Raw genomic sequence first — 15288 nt, 5'->3', positions numbered from 1 at the left:
TAGACAAAGCTGGACGTCCTTGATTAGCTAACAGGACTCCGTTACCTCTATTTGATCGCTCCAGGTAAGAACGACATCTTCGGCGAGATGATCCACCTCTTCACCAAGCCGGGGAAATCCAGTGCGGACGTGCGGGCGCTGAGCTACTGTGACCTCCACACCATCCAGAGGGAGGAGATCCTGGAGGTGCTGGACATGTACCCGGAGTTCGCCGACCACTTCCTCACCAACCTGGAGCTGACCTTTGACCTCCGAGATGAAAAGGTAATCCGACCAACTCTAACTGGATTGAAGGCTTTTATGTCAAATCCATCTTTGTAGTTCTGCTTCGATGTACCGTCCTTGTAGATAGACGTACCATATCTCTGCCATGTCCAATTTAAATGGATGGATGCCTTTCTTATTAATTCCCTTTTAGTGCTTCATGGTTGAGGGCTAATTAAGACCTTTTTCTTTACTCTGCTGTTGGAAGAACAGAGGGAGAGATGGAGTATTAGGGTGGGGTGGACATTTTGGACACGATGTAGGCTGTAATTATGATGAACCGAGTATAATGGGAAGATGTGTCAGGCCTGCGGGATGTGAACAAGGGCCCACATTCGTCAGTTGTTCAATTATGTTTTCAAACCAGAGCGGCAAGTGCACTTTGTGTTGGCCTCCTGTTAGTTATTCAGAAAACAGGAAAGAAGAGAAGAGACACGAGAGAAGGTTAAGATACATGGTGCTCCAACCAGACGGGCAGTAGTTTATTTTCCTTAGTTGAGTGAAATTCATTTAAAATGTTTAAGAAGAGCAGAGTCCACTTCATAATCGGTCATTGTCCTTTTGCAGACGACTGATTCCACCATGGACGACATCGAGGGTCGAAGACGGGTGTCCTACAAGAGGAAATCCTCCACAGGTCAGCTTGAGACACAACATGGCTACGTAATCATGTTTATTTTATTTTTTATTGGAGACCCCACACACTGTTCCTGTCACTAATTCATAACCTCATATTTTCAGCTGACTAACATCTCAGTCCCTCTGTACTTAAGCAGCATATAAACACCACTCCGGTTAAATTTGACTTCTAACAGCCAGGAGAGCTGGGACTCGGAGCCTCCACACAGCAGCACTCAGCAGTTTGGCTTCGATTCAGGCAAATCGAATTGTCGCCATGGTAACAGGAATACAGTATCACCATCTCCCAATATAACACACAAAAGTGAGGACAGAGAATGTACCAGCCTCCGTCCATCAGGTGTGAAGATGTACATGTCGGTCTGCGATCACTTGACTCGTAAACGCACATTTGGAGTGACACGACACATCCCGAGTAGTTTAGATGATGTAAAAGGCTCAATTAACATCGCTTGTCCTCAGTTCAACCCCAAAGCAAAACACTCGCTACCTGTTGTCAGAGATAATGAGGCTGCCCTGACGTCCCCAGAGGAAGTCTAAGCAGAGCAGGCGGTGTTCTCCCGGCAGACTTCCTGATTACCATTTCTCCCTGCAGGCTCCCACAACAAGGAGCCGGCGGTCGCCTACTGCGACACCAAGCAAGGGAGGCACGTCTTCGCCCCCTCGGCAGCCGAGGAGACGAGGGAGTCCGCCGAGGAGGGGGAGGACGAGGACGAGGAGGAGGAGGAGGGCAGGGAGGAGGAGGAGGAGCAGAGGCCCTTGTGTGCTGGTGTGCTGGGCTACCCGGTGGTTAGGGACCACACCGTGGGCGTCGGGCAGAGCGGCGCTCCAGACGCGCAGGCCGGAGACAACGTGCAGAACCAGACGTATCAAGGTGACGATAGAGAAGCATCCTACAGTAGTTCTCAAGTGATTTTAAACAATCAATGTATCACAGAGGAGACCGTTTGAATTCCATCTTTATTATGCAAATCATCTTCTTGTTTGAATTACGTTTCCTGTAAATCTGCAGGCTTGTCCTCTAAAGTTTAACTCCAGAATGGTAATTGGCTCAGAGGTTAATTTAGAAAAAGGCCCCAAATCCCTAATCCCCAGAGGAGGAATGTCACACCTATTAAAAATCCCAAACAGGGATTATGTGTCATTATGGGGAAACCTAAAACGTAAGAGGATTATATCCAGCGGGGGGGGGGGGGGCACCCCTTTTGATCGTAGGTCATGACCAAATAAAGGATTCACAGGAAACATTTGGTAAAATCATGTTGTATCTGCCCAGCTTGGTCCCATTTAAATGTGTTTAGGAATTGTGAGAGATAAATATGGTTTTAATTGTGAAAATGAAAGACAAGCAAAGAGAGTTATGAAAGCCTCCCGCAGATCCCACTGCAGTGCAGAGAGTGGGAGCATCAGAAGAGCTGCATCTGGGATGGAGATCCCCGGCAAGCTGTGTGAGGAATCCTCTCTCTCACCGTCTGCCTGTTGCCACATGTCGAGCAAACACACCCGTTTGAAAATGCTTAAACCGCCGTGAAATCACCCAGCGTGAACAAAGCTCCTGCACACGCACACACTAACACAACAATAACATTTGCTGCAGGACTTCCCTTTACTTTAACTGCCAACTGTGTGATTCTACGCTGAGATGGATGATTTGATGTTATTAATATCCCATAATTCAGCTGTTGCAGCCAAAAGGCGAAAGCAGAGGGTGATATTGATTCCTATCAACACCAAATTTGAGTTGAGGACATCAGTGACTACATACAGACTTTCAAATGTATGACTTTATAATCTCAGAGAATACTCATCGTAGATTTGGGAGTTTGCACTTGTATATTTACCGCTACAATCTCCACAAATATTTTTTCTTCGTTATTACATGACACAGCCGTAGAGAGACAGGAAAGGGGGAGAGAGGGGACTTAAAGCAGGCCTCAGCCTGAGTACATGGGGCTCCTGCTCTACCAGGTGAGCTACAGGGACACTGAGGGTGTGATTGTCAGCCAGGGTCAGATGTGCGTTTTCCTCTGTAGGAGAGATGTTAGGATTCAGCAGGCGGTAAGCTGATCAGAGCTTAGTAAAGCTGAATGATGACAAAGGCACAAGAGGAGAAGATGCTTCCCCAGAGGCACGGTTCTAATAACACAGATCATTTACCGTGTGTGTGTGTGTGTGTGTGTGTGTGTGTGTGTGTGTGTGTGTGTGTGTGTGTGTGTGTGTGTGTGCGTGTGCGTGTGCGTGCGTGTGCGTGCGTGCGTTCACGTCTGTTTGAACAGAGCTCCATGCAGAAGAGTGGGTGCGTCAGCGTCCCGTCGAGGGCGCGGAGGAGGCGCCCCGGTGTCGAGAGACGCCAGCCGGGGAGGACGACAGCGACACAGATCTCACCTACGGAGAGGTGGAGAACCGGCTGGACCTGCTGCAGCAGCACCTCAACAGGTGTGGGCAAGAAGTAGCATGTTGGTCGTATAAACCAACTCCTCAGACTACATAACGCTCTTTGCTTCATTTACATCCAGGGACACATAACGTATAAGGATCATGTTTTCTGATACGCCCTCGAACTGTGAGGATGGAGAAGCTGATGATCCGTGGCCTCATTCATATAATCCCTTCTCCGGCTTTATCTTAAATCCCATCATATCATTGTTTCAAAGGATATGAGGAAAGTCATGTGGCATTTCAATTTGGTATTCACACCTTTTAAAGAGAAACGCCAGTTTTGCACCTTTTTAAAGTGTCTCCAGATGTTGGGGAGTACTTACTACTGCACATGTAAAAAAGGTTCTGTAAAGCCTTTGCTGAATGGAGCCTGATAAATGTCAAGTGATGTCACTTGAGTCCGCGTCTGTCCGGTCGGAGGACTTTTGTAGTTTGAAAATGAAAGGAGTCTGCAGATGTAAAGTGACAAAGAAGTGAGCTAACCAGACCTCACCTGCTCGCCTCTGCTGCAGGCTAGAGGCTCCAGGCCTAAGTAGCCACTACTAGCATATCACACCTGAATCTCTGATTGAACTGATGATCGGTGGACAAGTTGCAATGTGGGTAATGTAGGCTAGGTGTATCTAGTTTTTTAAAATTTCAGCCTTTTTTGTTAAAAATCTCCATGAGGATGAGATTTTAAAACGGTGGAGCTCTCTTTTAGAATTTTAACATCAAATAATCAGGATAAAATTTATGAAAATGAATAGATGTTTTTCTCTTGGCATATAGATAGCAGAACAAAAGACGCCTTCGGGCTCAGTGTACCATTACAGGCATTTTATTTTTCACTTCATTTCAACAAAGTCATCTTTCAGAGCTCGCAGTCCAAGCCCCCTTGATTCTGCCTGTAATTGGCTGAATACTTGCACAGAGACATTTAGGGCCAGACACCCATGTGAGCAGCTTGGGTGATTCTGGGCTGGTGCACTGATACAGATGAGGGGGAGGCAGGCAGCGGCTGTCTATTTATAGCAGGCAGCCACGAGATGCAGACGCATTGCAAGGACTGTTGACGTCATCCTGTGAGGTCGGGATGGCGGATGTCATGGTTAAGTTTTGGTGCAATTATGGGGAACAATGAGGGAATGGTGTTCTCCTTCACCACTTCCCTCAAGGGTCTCGAAGAGAAATGCATCGATCTGCTCCACTTTGAGGGCAAAATGAAAAGGCTCTCTGTGAAGAACTCTGTGGGCAACTTTGTAAAACTGCTCCCGGAGGCTGTGCTGTGTATTAGTTAGTCCTGATGGTTGTAGTCTTAGTATAGTATGTCATTAAAAGTCTTGGTATAGTATGTGTTTGGAGAAAAGAGGTGATTCACCGTCTAAAGACCCGCCATGATGATGTAACTTACTGCATTGGGTGATGACACACACAGGTGTTCACTGTTGTGGTACCTGCTGCCATACACACAATTTCTAGCAAATGTCAAAGCCTTACCTTCAGTTCATACGTTTACCTCTTGGCGCTCATAAACAATTACATTATCGGATGGATGGATACTTTTTTTTTTATGTCACATGCTCCAACAAGCATACCCATCAAGTTAAAATCCCAAAGACACACAGACGCCATTGGTGGAAGACTTTTAATCTTGTACTGTGCTTAAGTACAATGTTGAGGCACTTGTAATTTACTTAAGTATTTCAACTTCCTACTACTTTAGACTTTTACTCCACCACATTTTAGAGGCCAATATATAACGCGTATACTTTTTTAGATATACATTTTCATTTGAAAAATGTAGTTCCTGGTGAATTTGTTTAACATCAGAATTCTTCTTCTGGAGGATACTCCATACAAACATCTGCATTTGTAAGGTGGAGCCTCCCCCTAGTGTTTATTATTAGTATTGACCACAAATACATCATCCCATAATGACGGGGAAAACATTGCATACAACATTTCAACAGATTAAAAACATTTTGATACGTTTTCCATCTTTTCCCTGAGAGAACTATGGTGATTTCTCGATTTTATTCCATGTTTTATTCTTCGTCCGTCCATCAGACTGGAGTCCCAGATGACTTCAGACATCCAGGCCATCCTGCAGCTCCTCCAGAGGCAGACCACGTCCGGTCCCCCCGCCTACAGCACCGTCACCTCCAGCCCAGAGTACCAGAGGCCGGCCATCAGGATCCAGCCAGTGTCCTCCCTCCAGACGGAGCTCCTCCTCGATCCTGCTCCTCCTCGGCCACAGGTACACCACACACTTCGCCCTGCTTCAACGCCAAGCTCTGCCGTTACCAATTCATTTCCACAAGATTATACCTATTAGAAAAACAGTCGTACTTTATGCAAGGGTCCCCTGCTGAACCCTTTTGTGAGTGTTTGGTTTGCCAGAACTCCGTTGAGGCCAATTGAAAGTCCAGCTGCAGTCTTCTGCCGAACCGGTACTTGTCTGCTGTTTCCAGAGACCCCTGGGCCAACCAAGCCACTGTAAATGTTTATATCATGTACAGAGTATGTCAAGAGTTTGCTATAATATGTACTCCAGTACTTCCTTTGGCAGAGAAACTACAGACGGATATATCAAACGGCTCATGATGCCCACTGTGCTTTGTCTTCTTCAGAGCCCCGGCCCAGAGAAGGCCCAGATCAAATCCAAAGAGACGCCCCCAGTCCTCCGCCGCACGGAGACTCTTCCAGATGGGAACATTGTTGGACTGCCCGAGGGCGACCCAGAGCAAAGACGCACACAAAACGGCGTGGACTCTGTAGAGCAGCGCCACCACCAACAGCCACCGAGGTTACCATCAGGCCGACAAGCCTCTCTACCCGACGTCCCTAACAGCTCAGGAATGTTGGAACTCCACAGGCCAGTTTCTGACCCGTGGCTCCCGGGAAAGTAGGCCTTCCCCGGAACCCTTCGACGTCCACCGACGGTCTTCTCTCAAGCTTGACTCAGGGTCTAAGAAAGAGACTGTATATGCAAAGGAAAACAAACTGTAGACTTTCTTCCATTCCTTGTCGGATATTCTCCCAGCTCCCGCCCTTCCAACTCTGATTTAGATGTATAAAGTCCATTTATACAGAGGTATTTATACACTATATTATTACCATATGTTAAGTCATCATCTACCATGTACATACTTCAAATAGAACACTGCCAGCAACACGAGGCACCTGATGTGCTTTTTCTATTATGCATGTTTTGGTTTCTCCCGGTTTCTTTTCTTTCTGGTCGCATGTTCCTCACACGCCGACACTCCCCGGGCGATCAGGTGTGATCTTGGCATGCTGTAGCTATCAAGTCTCATTTTCTCGGACTCCTCCCTCTTCACAGGGACAAAGCTACTTGAAACTCTTTGAGGCATTTCTATATTCCACGCCGCGGCTTTGAAGTTCATCTTTTATTCGCAGCTCCAAACTCGAGATCCGTCTGTATATTTAGCGTGCCTCCTGTTACACGAGATTGCCACAACCGACGAAAGCCACTTCTTACTCAGCTCCAAATAACAGAACACAGTGTAATAATGATGCATAAACATCCCATAGCACAACAAGACTTTGTCTGTCTTTGAGAGCAATAACGATGAACAGAGTCTTGGTATATTTCTAGAGTTTAATACTCTGGAAACGTTTAGACACAATTAAAACAAAATGAACGCTTCAAGTTGTGGATTAATTACCGTATAATTAATTACAGCATCCTGTGAATATTACGTTAGCATGGTTGTGGGGCATTTACAGTTGCAGTAAAAACGTGTAAGGGCCGTTTAGGGGTTTTGATGATTTCTACAACGGTGACAGAATGATTAGTTCATTTACTTCCGTCACAAAAAGTTTGTTTCTCCAACATCATGGCAGAAATACTTACCAGTCGGGCTGTGTATCGGGACTTAAAATCTTTAAAGTATCCACCAAAATGTCTCCAGTCAAACGTTGCCTCCATTTGATCCTTTTTGAACCCAGATCTAGAAAAAGACTGCTTCCATTCGTGTATTGAATGAAGTCCTAAAACGGTACTGTAAGTAGCATGTAAAGTTTTCAACCTTCATATTTTCAGACAAATAAGCACATTTTCCATCATTGAAAGAGAAAAGTTGTAGAATTAAACCCCTTAAACTTGACAGAATGTCCCCTACTAGTGTAAGTAAAGCAACATCCTGGATCTTCATCACAGCTGAACTGACGATCCCACGCGTTAGTTCTTGGTTGCATGCTTTAGGTCTTCCATTGTCTTCTTAAAAAGAACAATTTTGTAAATAAAAACAAATCTCTAGAAAGCATCATTAGTCATGTTTTGGGCCGAGGACACGGCTCCGCCTCCACTAGCCTTAGCTTTATAAGCCTGCTCTAGCCTTGACACATTACGTCAATTCAACGCAACAAAACCCTGCTTCTCCACACCGTCACATGTAAATGTACTCAACCATTTAGGGTGCATGTGAAAAATAATCATTTTAGGTTTCTAAATACACAAGCTCATGTAATGCATGGAGGCCACACTCGATTAAACTATAAAAGGTCTCAATCAGCTGTGTGACACGTATGGTTCAGCGCATAACTCATCGGTTTGACCTATCTTTCTATGTACCTCATTGTTGTGAAGACCTTGGTGTTAGTTAGAATGCAGTGACCTGCTGATGGGAAGATGAACACACAGCCTCTCAATGTAGCAAGACTTCAAGCTGGATGCTACATGTACTGTACGTAGCTCGTCTTTAATACTGCACACTGATTTTCATATCATTTCTACATCCTCGTCACCCTCACTGAACTAGTCAGCTCGTTGAAATCCAACACTTTACTGTCATCTGAAGCCTCTGGCTTCATGTTGTGCCCCCGCAACCCGGGACGTCGGTTTCCAGCAGAGCGGGGGGGGGTTCCTTTGATAAGCTTTCTTTCTCGAGCACAGATGTAGAACAAAAGTTGCTAAAGCCGAACTCGACGTCCGACGAACTTTCATGGGATTTGCAAACTTTTGCACAGATTAGAAAACTTGCTGTACCGGATATAAATGTCACTTTTTAAATCTAGTGCTGTTCACAATTGTTTTTATGCATTTTTTTTAAATGTTTGCCACTGTATTTTATAAAATGCAACACTTAACAGCTAATTTGAATGTTTCTGTTCTTGACTATTTAAATATATATCGTGTAAATAGACGGGGGGGGGGGGGAGCGCAATTGTGTTAATAAACAGAATGCATACTGATTAGAAAGTGTTTATTGTGAGTAACAAAATATGATCTTTAATGTGTGTGTGTGTGTGCACAGGTTGACCTCAAAACATGGCTGTGTTTGTACTGAAACATGGAAAACAAAGTATGCAGCTGCAAAATATCAGGCATATGAACATACACACAGTCTATCTCACTGTCATTAGTAAGGTATCAGAGTGGCTCACAGTCACTTTGGCTTGTTATCAAGTTAAACATCTACAATCTATACGTTTTATCAAACAAGTGCACAAAAAAAAAACAAGTTCAGTGGCAAATCAACATGTTATCAGTAAATGCTAACATTAAATCTATCGTGACGCTGCGGTTACTAAGAAGTTTAATATATTAGACCATACATTCAGATATTAAAATGGCACAGTAGATGTCTCACAGGTCAGAACAGCCTCACAGTATCGCTTCACTCCAAAATGAGACCCAACGCATAATATTCAAACTAGAAGATATAAAACTGGTCTATTCATTCCTTTTGAAAACCTACACATAAGGGCTTTATAGATGCTATGTATTGGATACATACAGAGTATATATATATATGTGTGTGTGTGTGTGTACACCTGATACATCTTCAGCACGTCCCTGTGTAACAAACAAGACTAAAGCGTTACAGCAAGCATTACAAGCAATGGGTACTTTCCTGGTGCGGCTCTCGGCCGCTCAGTCAAATATACTGGCCTCCCTTTACATTCCCATGAGGTGACGGCCCAGAATCCACCAGTGATCGGATCGTTGGGCGCGCCGACCTCGTGGCGTGGGACACACGGCAGACGTTAGATGGCCATTGTGCACAGGATGAACTGTAGAGAGAGAGAGAGAGTCAACCACAGGAATCAAACGAGACGCTGGTTCACATGCAGGTAAACAGCTTGAAGTCATGTCTGTATGTGTTGATACGTTTTTAGTAGCTGTACCTAGCCTGGTTACGTTAGTACTTTTTGCAGTCTGTTTGTGTAAGGTAGGTGTGATATTAGTTTCAGCTGGCCAAGTGGCAGGGGTGTGGTGTGGCTTGCACTCCTGGCAGACAATCGTTAGGTAGCTGTACTTAACCACAGCTGGTGGCTGGAAGCGTCAGCCACGTCCACAAACAGTAGTGTGGACGTGGCCTTAGCTTGACGAAGGCTAGGGCGACTTCGTCAAGCTAAGACTTCTCGAGCGACCCCACTAATCTCATCTCTCAGCTCATGCACAAGGAAAGTGAAACTCACTTCGTCGTACTGGAAGGTGACAGATCCCTGGTGCATGGTGTCTCTCCGTCTGAAGTTCTCTGCAACAGAAAGAGAAACCCGTCAATAGAGCTCACTTCACAACACCCGGTGACACGGATTTGTGCAGCGAGCCGAGCGGAATGAACCCGGACGCCGAGAGCGTGCATCTGCGCGCCGGGGTCCCCGGATCCTGGTTGTGGGCTTCCTACCTGTGAGAGTTCGCAGTTTGACGCAGCAGGCCACGTAGTCGTCGAAGAAGATCCTCCCTCCTTTGCTGTAGCGCTTGATGATCGCATTCAGGGCCTGAGGACTGACGCGGAAGCCTGATGTAGATTTGAAACGCACATTTGATGTCAAATATTGCACAATATATGTACGATTATTAAACACTGTAAAACCACGGGGGGAGTGTTATGAGATCTAAAATATCTTTTCATTTCATTTTTCCAGATCATACATATAAAAAGTGATTTATTTTCTGCATTAAAAATTTTAATCTTTGTCTCTTGTACTTGTCAGTGTGGTTGTTTTGTTCTCCATGTACTAAACTAAATAACATTATTAGTCAAGAGGACTTTCTACGAGCTAAAAACTGAAAAAACAACATAAGCCGCTCATATTGCTATATTCATACCATCATTTCTTAGAAATGGTCATGTTGGAGGACTAGATATAAGAATATGGGGCATACGTAGTAAAACAGACTGTAGTAACTAGATCACAGAGGGAGGAGGGCCACAGCAGGGGCGCTCAGTGAATTCACAAAGATCTAAAGTCACAGACAGTCTAATTAAGTGTCATTACACATGGTGATTACCGTTAGGTGTGTGGTGTTAAACTGTTAGCACTCTCACCCATAGCGTTGATTGCCTGAGTCATCTCGTGAGGCTCCACCGTTCCGCTCCGGTCCCGGTCGAACATCATGAAGTTCTGCTTCCAGCCGCTCAGAGCCGTGAAGAGGTCCTTGAACTCGTTGAAGCCCATCTTCCCTGTGAAGTCCCTCTGGAGACGCTCTGGTTAAGAACTAGTAGCGCGGTGGAATGAGGAGGACAGCGGGTTAGCCCGGCTCAAAGTGGAACGCCACACCTACTGGGCGCATATTTTAAATAGGATGTGGTGATTAAACCTGAACTTTAACAATCAGCCAATCAGAGTGTCACTTCCAGCTCTGGCTGATGGTGGAACAGAAAGGATACGTCGAGCATTGCGATCATGATCCTGCACGTCTCCAGGCTGAACGCTGTGAAGATAAAGAAACATGAAAATACTCAGTCACTTCTTAACGTAGTCATGCTGCGGGTGATGTGCTCACAAACTCTGTCAAAAGTCGCTCCAGCTGTTAAAGCCGACTGACAGCTGATCGGCCGTCAACAGAAACAGACGTCGCTTCAGAGGAAAGGAAGTCTCGTGTATCTTAAAACATATTTCCTCGTTTCCTCTTTCCTCGCATGGTTTGCTTGGATACATCCCAAGCCTCTTAATTGTCCGTTTCCCTCACTTGCGAAACCATGCGAGGAGAGAGGAAACGAGGACATATTTAAGAGATACGAGACATCCTTTCCTCACATGATCACAGCTGAGGAGACTTTTGAGAAGTGTGTATCTGTTCACATGATCACTGTACTTAATAATAGTATCTAATAAAGACATATACAGTTATCATCCCTGTAGAGATGTTTTCTCTCTGTTGTCTGTTAAACTATGTCCGGTTTATAAGCGCAGGACCGATTTCTACGGTTGAATACACTTTATGAATTTGCTTCTGTATGTTTTGAAATTGTGACTGTGACGTCATTATTAAATAACCCAGAATATGATTATGGTTTCTCTTAAATGATAAGACTCATCAAACCCGACACTCAGGAATGATCAGCCTCACGTGACTGAATGAAATGATGATAAATGATGTAAAAAGTGTTTCTCCTTTACTTGTTTCCATAATAAAAGTTATTGAGGGAAATATCAGATCATGAAAAGAAAAAATCTTTCTATTAAATAAAGAAAGTTGTTTGTGGTCCTTTTGTTGTTCAGTCTACAATAAACATTTATTTAAATCAGATCAGATAACTAATAAAACATAAAGCTCGAGTTTAACCTGTGATCCGTCTTCACAGTTTACATGTTGGAAAAAAATCAGATCAGTCCGATCACATAGCTGATGAACAATGAGGGGGCGTGTCGGCCGTTAAAACACTTCCTGGAAGCCTGTTCTCGTTGATAAATATCTAATTTCACTGGTCAGTTGTCAACCAATCACTGGTGGTATTTTAACAAGCTCTTCACTTCCTCTCAGGGGAATCCCCATTGAGCAACAATGTAGACTACATTACCCACGAGGACCAGGAAATGAGCTCATCAAGTCAGAGCTTACACGTTGCAACTTTGGTGAAACAGACGGGCATACTACCCAGAATGCATTGCGTGGTTGCAAAACCCAGCATTACCATATCAACAGGAACTTTATGTTTCCGTGTTTTAAATACAGCTTTACAAACCGGTCCCGCCACAGTGATAGTCGGGGAGAGGGAGGAACTTACGAGTGTAGCTGCCGGTGAAACCAGACTGGGTCAGACACCTCTGGAGCTCCTCTGCATCGATCTCCCCGTCCTGTGAAGAGCAGGAAGGGACATTCAGTGATGCGTTACACTCAGAGGGAGAAGCAACGCTGGTCAGGTGTGAAGAGATGAGAGCAGAGAAACAGAGTGTGCTCCCACTTTAGTACTGTATATACTATGCTGAATGGAAAGACAGAAAGAGAAACTGGGAGTGTTCAAAAGTGAAGGGGTCTCCTTTAGAAATAGTTCACCCAGAGAACTAATATAAATTGCATATAGTGCTCATCGTTCTAGGCTCCCTAATGTCCCAGAAGAAGGTTTCTGTTGAATGATGTTGAAGAGAGCGGAGCAGCCGACAAAAGAAAGCATCTCAGATACGACAAGAGTCTGAACGAAAGACGGCAAAAAGAGGGAAAAACGTCTTTCTGAAAAGTCCTCTGCAGCATATTCCAAGTGTCTTATCTATTTGCAGACGTATGGAAGTCCAACAAGGAATTCATGGATTGTAAAGGAATTCGGCAATGCAGTAGTCTGCACTGATATGCCTTCATTTTTGGGGCGCTTCGGTCTCCTTAACGGCATCCGATGGAAAGCTTCTTACCATCCTAGAACGATGAGCACTATATGCAATTTAGAGAGCCTTAGGGGGCGAGTACCATGTACAGATTATATTGTTTTAGGGTGAACTATTCTCTTAAAAGGACCCCGACACTCCAAGCTGACGGTCAGCTGTTGGTGAGCTTGTATGCCGCACCATGTCAGCAGCTTTTCAGTGGACTCAGCATGTTCAATCACTCTGATTGGCTGTTCAGCTTCAGCGAATCGGTGCACGAGGAGAGAAACAAAGGACAGCACGCAAACGGCTTAAGTCAACAGGGCGCACCCAGGAGGCTCTTCTCATTGTTCATCTGCATCTCACCTGATCATTCGTATTATTACATTGACATGAAGCTAAGTGATGAAGAGAACCGTGTGGAAATAGAGCACATGCATCACGCTTGTACAGATTGGGGAGCGTCGATTGAGGTGATGATCGATGCTTGTTTTTCCTACGCCGCTCTTAAGGCCATTTTAACTATCAGAACCAAGACGTAACTTTAAAAATCTTAAAAAGGTTCTATTATTACAATAATTTTTGTTTTGAACATTTAAAATTCCTACATGAAAACACATCTAAAAGAAAGGAAAAGAATTAGGACAGATGTTCGTGAACTTCTAGTGAAACCTGAAGTAACTGCAATGACAGAAAGTCCGTTCTTGTCCAAACTTGTGAAGTGAAAGTGAATACTAGCCTGCAGCGGAAACTGTGGTTTGTATAAAGGATATATATATATATATGAAAGCAGTTTGTCCACACTCACCTGGCCCGCTATGGCTGTGAAGTAACTCCACATCGGGTCATTGGCGGCTGGGGGAGGGGCGCCGTATGTGCCTGGATAGCCTCCCCCGTAGGCGCCGCCATATCCTCCTTGGGCCGGTGCGCCTCCCATCGGCACCCCCATGTGCCCCGGCATGGGGCCTCCCATGTGCCCTCCGGGCATCCCTTGCATGGGCATCCCCTGAGCTGGCATGCCTGGCATCGGACCCCCGTACTGAGGCTGAGAACAGATCCATTCAATACAGAGAAGTGCTAATTTCAGGATGTACTCTAAACATCTTATATGGCCTGTTCTTGCATGTTTCTGTGTGTAAAGCATGCAAACTTGGGATTTTTCTCTCGTGAGTAATCTTAATCATGGTGTGTGAAGCAGACCCCGTCACCTTTGGAGGCCTGCTATTGGCTGACTCAAGGCTTGCTTGTAGTCCCTATTCTACAACACTTACTGTGCGTACCAACACCCATACTACTGTACTCTTTAGTATGCCAGAGAAGGACTTAGTGTGCCCCAATGCATAGTATGTGAAATGCACTATTCTGACCCACAATCCCCTGCAGGTATCTGAGCCACAGAGTTCAAGGTGCAATGCTGAAATAATGCATGTCCTAATTGAACTCATACTGCATAATGTACAGTGTCAGAACATTGACTACATTCATAGGAATGTAAGTGACTGTCCACACAATAGGATAAAAATAGAATAGGGTGCGTCTATGGTTCCTGTAATTAATTAAGTATGTTCAGGGTCACCCAAAACATGTCACTATACAAGGGAAGACTTTTGTAACCATTACATTAAACTAATTATATTACAAATACAGTGTCTAGGCTTTTAAAGAGGGCTTGATACCACACTGTAGGTGTCCTTGCTCACACGTAGCGCTGTAGTAGTAGTAGTAGTAGTAGTAGTAGTAGTAGTAGTAGTAGTGGGCTAAAGGTAGTTGCTGCTTCTGCTTAGTCCACTTGAATGTTGAGGAATTTTCATCCCGGAAGTCAATTTCTCTTTAGTCCCAAATTAAACTGAAAAATCTACTGTATTGTGTTTAAACGATATGCGGGTAGCTACCGTGCTAAGGGGAGACAGGGAAACCTGGAACAGCTTGTGGCTAATTATCGGAAATACAACGAAACAGGAGCCGCGGGCTAGCATTTTTGCTAACTACCGTAGCACGTTTATCCCTTTAAAATCACAGTTACTTATAGTTTACTCACCCCGCCGTATCCCGGATAAGCCATTTGGTGAAATAGGGCAAACTGTCACAAGTTTAATATCTTTACAGGGTGCTTGACGCTGTACACCGCGTTCTCTGCTACACTGTTGTAACTTCCGATACGTCTGAAAAAGTTGCTACATCATATCCGGGAGCGCCGAAAGCTGCCGGAAGTGCGTTGACTGATGGTGCAGACAGCCAATGGGCGAGGAGCTGTAAAAAAGACCCGCCCATCAGTTGTAGACTTGTTTTAGTGCTGCATTTAAATACTCCTCGTAACTTTAATCTACCGTAAGTTGATGGTCAAAATGGTTGCGAACTAAAATATTTAAAAGTTACAAATCCTATATCAAATTATAAATTCATCAAAAA

General features: G+C 44.7%; 2 protein-coding genes across 2 annotated transcripts in view; one reads left to right on the top strand and one right to left on the bottom strand.

Moving 5' to 3' along the window:
* The window catches only part of LOC306715590 (voltage-gated inwardly rectifying potassium channel KCNH7-like), a gene marked incomplete at both ends in the record, with an annotated part of 46387 nt that extends 40154 nt beyond the window's left edge, over positions 1-6233 (top strand). Inside the window, 6 exons of the mRNA XM_079186006.1 lie at positions 65-264; positions 832-901; positions 1499-1777; positions 3180-3339; positions 5392-5581; positions 5955-6233. Of these exons, the coding sequence (XP_079042132.1) occupies positions 65-264; positions 832-901; positions 1499-1777; positions 3180-3339; positions 5392-5581; positions 5955-6233 (1178 nt within the window). The remainder of the gene's footprint in view (positions 1-64; positions 265-831; positions 902-1498; positions 1778-3179; positions 3340-5391; positions 5582-5954) is intronic.
* A 2305-nt stretch (positions 6234-8538) lies between these two features.
* On the bottom strand, positions 8539-15058 carry LOC306715402 (sorcin-like). The gene is made up of 8 exons (XM_079185764.1): positions 14918-15058; positions 13688-13924; positions 12309-12378; positions 10968-11011; positions 10626-10773; positions 9981-10094; positions 9772-9830; positions 8539-9363 (listed from the first exon to the last, which is right to left on the bottom strand). The coding sequence occupies exons 1-8, from the start codon at positions 14939-14941 to the stop codon at positions 9337-9339; spliced, it is 723 nt and encodes a 240-aa protein (XP_079041890.1). The 5' UTR covers positions 14942-15058; the 3' UTR covers positions 8539-9336.
* Positions 15059-15288: the final 230 nt, after the last annotated feature.

The sequence above is a fragment of the Pholis gunnellus genome (assembly GCF_910591455.1).
Source record: "Pholis gunnellus genome assembly, chromosome: 24".
In the NCBI taxonomy this organism is placed as follows: Eukaryota; Metazoa; Chordata; class Actinopteri; order Perciformes; family Pholidae; genus Pholis; species Pholis gunnellus.
The sequence above is the reverse complement of the archived record's forward strand: the minus strand, read 5'-3'. Positions and strand labels throughout refer to the sequence as shown.

Coding starts and splice junctions, on each gene's coding strand:
- LOC306715402 (XM_079185764.1), bottom strand. CDS start 14,941: ATGGCTTATCCGGGATACGGCGGG. Junction 12,379..13,687: donor TCACAGCCATAGCGGGCCAG/GTGAGTGTGGAC, acceptor TGCTCTTCACAG/GACGGGGAGATCGATGCAGA. Junction 10,095..10,625: donor TCAGGCAATCAACGCTATGG/GTGAGAGTGCTA, acceptor AATCTACATCAG/GCTTCCGCGTCAGTCCTCAG.